At 39.3% G+C, this 4,954-nt stretch overlaps 1 protein-coding gene across 1 annotated transcript; it reads right to left on the reverse strand.

Moving 5' to 3' along the window:
• Positions 1–458: 458 nt before the first annotated feature.
• Positions 459–3,542, reverse strand: mpc1 (mitochondrial pyruvate carrier 1; the record flags this gene model as incomplete). Its single annotated transcript, XM_083759452.1, has 4 exons — positions 3,356–3,542; positions 1,581–1,584; positions 1,265–1,361; positions 459–595 (listed from the first exon to the last, which is right to left on the reverse strand). The coding sequence occupies exons 1-4, from the start codon at positions 3,424–3,426 to the stop codon at positions 459–461; spliced, it is 309 nt and encodes a 102-aa protein (XP_083615578.1). The 5' UTR covers positions 3,427–3,542.
• Positions 3,543–4,954: the final 1,412 nt, after the last annotated feature.

Here is a 4,954-nt window from a genome sequence, read left to right on the forward strand (position 1 = left end):
ACTCATGCGTCATTATTTCAGGTCGGTTAGTTGAGTTCACTTCCCGTTTTGTCACATGTTATTTTAGTTATTTTCTGTTGACCGCTTAAGGGCCGTTTGGTTGAATCTTTTGTTAATAATTTGTTTATTTTTATTTTTATTTTTATTCAACAAACCTTGAGTTTGAAAACCTGGGTGGGCTTATGCTTTGACTGCTTGGTCTCTCACACATTTGTATGGCTTTTCTGCGAACTGCATTTCACAGTATAAATAAATACATAGATGGAAAGATGAGAATGCAGTGGCTGAGAGAAAAAGGGTGCGAAAAACACCCCCCACACACACAGGATAGGATAGGATAGCTGATGGTTACAATAACATATTCTTTGAAATTGTGATACATGGCCCCATGCTCCTTTTTAGGAATGTAGTTGAGCAAATTTGCTTATAGTAATACAAACACCTGCTGCGATTAGGACTTACTTGTATTTGATGAGCCGACTTCCCTGGACGAGCTGTGCTCCCTCATTGGTGAAATGGCAAGCAAATAGCAGCCAGTTGCGGGGCTGCACCTTGTAGGCGAACCGCATGAAGAGCAGCGAATAGCAGGTCAGAGCTGTGATGTAGAAGAATACAATCATGAGTAACTGTCCCTTGGTTATTAAAGCGACATTGTCATCCAATCGCCCCTCAATGCGGGCATCACAGATAAGCTGCTATGATGACTGAATTTCCCTCGGGACAATATATCCTGTCCTAGTTATGGAAGAAATAGTTAAATTCACAGTACACAGTGTGGAGTTTCATGTTGTCATGTGAATGTCAGTATCCGTCTATTTCTTCTGTGTATTTGTTTTCAATGTGATGTGTGTTCATATTAGGGATGTCCCGATACACTTTTTTTCCCCCGATCCCGATACCACAATTTCTGTTAGCCGATACCGATACCAGTGTTGTGATCTCCTGTTGTGTTTTTAGCTACAGTATATACTATATATATATATATATATATATATATATATATCGTATTGTGTTTATAGCAGACTCCTCACTCATACAGTATGTGCACTTGCAGTTTGGGCAACTCGAAAGCAAACTCCACATGTCCCAACCTTATATTTACCTGCCATAGTATCAACCCCTTACCCCTGTGTCGGATCGGTGGTTAGACTGGCATATTCGCAGATACCGATATGAACTGATATGACAAATAAGGGCTAATACAGATACTTTTCCGATACCGATACAGTATCGGGAGATCTCTAGTTCATATTATGTGGCTCACCAAAGGTCATCCTGCCGCTGATAATTTCAGGGCTCTTCTTCATATCTGAGATGGCTGCTATTGGAAGACCCCAGTTCGCTACAGGACCCCAGAAATGCTGTATGCATGCACAAACAAACAATTTATTATTTATCATTTTATATTGCCACAATTTCCCGGCATGCAGTACAAGACAAGTAACATGGAAATTAATTTGTGAAGTAAATGGGTTCAAAGTGCAAAAGCGCACCAACTAAGAAATAATCTGCAGCACAGACAGAACAGCAGGCAGAGCAAAAAAAGAAAAGAAAAACTGATTGAAAGGCTGAGCACTTACCGTGCTGTGATAGAGGTGTATTTCCAGGCCATATGAGAGAAAGTGAGAGATATAGAGAGAAATTAGATCAATTATACAATTTGAATGTTATGAGACAAGATTGGCTAAAATATTCCACGAACAGTTTCTGAAAAAGCTAATATATCCATCCCCAGGTGAGAAACTGAAGTCTGTTCAGATGTGGTTCTGCACGATCAAAGCAAGGCACAAAAACAAATCGATTCACTTATTTCACTAAATTAAAGATCATGTGAAATGTGTAAAATATCCTGCCATGGATAAGCACACAAGTTACTAATTATGTTAATTATGAAATTATTAATTATGAAAGTGTCCAAGTGGGAGAGGTGGGGCTTTGCTAAAGGTGAATTGTATTATGAACGGCTCGCTCAACAGTATGGGACATTTTTACATTAAAGTTTTTTATTCACCTGGGCATTTCCCAGAGTATCATTCGTCAGGATTCCTTGTACATTGTTGTCTCATTCTGAAGGGGTCAAAGAAAGGCTATTTAATTTATCTATTTATTTTTTATTTTGCACGTCTGATTATATTTGGTAATGTAAATTATGTAATTGGCCCTTGGGTGTTTTAATATTTGCTAATATAGCCCCCTTTGAAAAAGGTTTGGAGTGGAGTCAGTGGACCCCCCCTGTGTTAAGTCGTTAAATTGTAACTTTTGAAATGTGCACAAACCATGTATACACTACTTTTACTGTAGTGAGAAAACAATGTTGCACATTAAGATAATAATCTGGGGTCCGACCCCAAAACAAATAATGTGGGGACCGGGACCCCACATGTGTCGGTACCCACAGTTTGGGAACGCCTGACCTAAAGCTTTATAGGTTTGAAAACATGAACAAAAGTAGTGTCCCTCAGAATGAATAGTGTCCATAAATAAATAATATTAAATAACTTTTTTCCTGTATTTTATGCTTTTAAACGCCTTGCCTATATAGTTTGCCTTCACAAATCAATAATGATCAATATCGACTGAATGGATGATGGATTTTAACGACGCTTCAATTTTAATGATTAACTTATTTCTAGGTGAGATAATTACTAGTACATCATGAGCTGAGCTCATGGTAGTACTTTCTGTACTTAAAGTACAGAAACAGTCCTCCCTCATATCAAACAGCCGTATGACAGTATTAGACTGCAATGATAGTTATATCATACCGCATGTAACTAACACGTATATTACTATATTTAGAACTTTAACTAAAACAGAGGGCTGATAAACAAACAAACGTCCTTCAAAACAAGCAAAAGTGCTTCATCAATGTCATTATGCTAGCCTCTATCTGCATTTGGATTAAGTCTCCATAGATGATAGATGCATGCATTTTATCGAGTCTTATTTTTACTTTCGTACTGTATGCAAAATTGCAAATGTCAGAATCGATGATAGTAAAGACCCAAGGCTATTAATTATGATGCATTACGTTATAATTTTAACAAAAACGTCACTTTAGGAATGAAAAAAGTCATTTGAAAAGGCCGTTTGAAAAAGCCCTTCAAACGCTATTCAAACAATTGCGCGAGAAACAATGCATATTAAAGAGAAAAAAACACACAAAACAGACCAATCGTGTAGTAAAAGCATAGATTATAATTACATTTATTTATAGACCGTTATTAGACGTTAAGTTAATGCAGTGGAATCTTAAACCAACCGCCACTGTTAGATGTCGGATAAAGCCGTTAGCCATGTTAGCATGAAGAACTGTGTTAACGCTGGACTATAGTATCGTATAACTAGTTTTTACCTCGTCAAATAATCCCTGAAGTCCTTGCTCTTCAGGTGATCGATAGCTTTCCTTGCAATAGTCCCGGCCATGTTTTAGCAGGTTGGTGTCTTTTATTTGTTGAGAAGAATTGTGTCTGACAGTTTGAGGATTGTCTCTTCACAGAGGACACACACACCTCCTATGGGACACCTGACCTCAACCACTGGTTAAATCATAACATTGGACTTCACGACACTGTCGTAATATTGTTTTCTTCTTTTGGTTAACCATTATACCGTGGATACCGCCACCGCCACCTACTGTACCCAAGAAAGCTGAACAAGGATGTTGCTGTCTATCTTGACCAATCAGCTGGCTCTTCACTTCGGCTAGAAGAGCTTCTAAGAACTTGATTGATTGATTGAAATATTTATTAACAGTTTGTAGAAATTACAGTACATTTTAAGCACAAACTCAATACAAAGACTGTCAACTGTGAGTGGACGACCCAATTAAGCATTACACTTGTTTACAACAGGGTCCACATTGTTCAATTCATCAAAACATTTAAAGACATACAAACATTTAGAGACATACAAATAGACATTTCTATGTAGCTAAATTCATCATAAAACTGCAGGAACGTAATCTACAAGGAATAGACAAGAAGATACAGGTAAAATATTAATGAGCAGGAGAGGGAGATTGGCTGGATAGATGTGTATGCCTTCTATGCACTACTACTGTATGTAAGTAGGCCTACATCAATAATTGTATCTATTCTGAAAAATATTACTTTGATTTTGTTGTGTCCTACTGTTATCCAGTATTTAATACATGTAGTTACTCCTTTACACCACTTGGTGTCACTGTAGGTAGCCTGGCTACAGAGGTCATATGAAGAAGTGTGGACAGGAAGTGAGATGTACATTGTATGCCATGTTGTGAAGCTATGCTGAGCACTAACAAAGAATAGTCAATGTGAAATGAATCCAAGCTCTCCAGTGTCTTATTACTTGCCATCCACCTCAGCCATGCCAGTCCAATGACAAGACTGCAATGCCACGTCCTGCCCCTCTACAACCAGTTACATTCCCAGACAGGCCCTGGCAAAAGCTTGCCATGGACATTGTCGGTCCTTTTGAAACAGCTACATGGGACTGTCGATATGCCATCACTCTGATCGACTATTACAGCAAGTGGCCAGAGGTCGCTTTCACTGCTAATATCACTACAAAGGATGTTACATCCTTCCTCTCCTCCGTCTTCAGCAGAAAAGGCAACGCTGAATCCATTGTGACAGATAATGGCAAACAGTTTACTTCAGCTGACTTTGCTACTTTCCTAGCTGAACGGGACATTGTACACCACAGAGTCTCCGTGTACTACCCTGCTGCAAATGGCGCCATAGAGCGTTTCAATCGTGTCCTGAAACAGAGTGTGCAGATGGCTATCACACAGTCTGTACCATGGAAACCTGCCATTACTGCTTTCCTGATGGCTTACCGTGCCACACCGCATGCAGCTACTGGTGTGTCTCCCTTTCAACTACTGCATGGCCGGAGGATGCGCACAAAGTTGACTGTCCTGCCGCCCTCTCATGCTGACCCTGTCTCAGATGGACAGGTACGAGAGAAA

This window comes from Protomyctophum parallelum, assembly GCF_964188405.1.
Source record: "Protomyctophum parallelum genome assembly, chromosome: 2".
Classification (NCBI taxonomy): domain Eukaryota; kingdom Metazoa; phylum Chordata; class Actinopteri; order Myctophiformes; family Myctophidae; genus Protomyctophum; species Protomyctophum parallelum.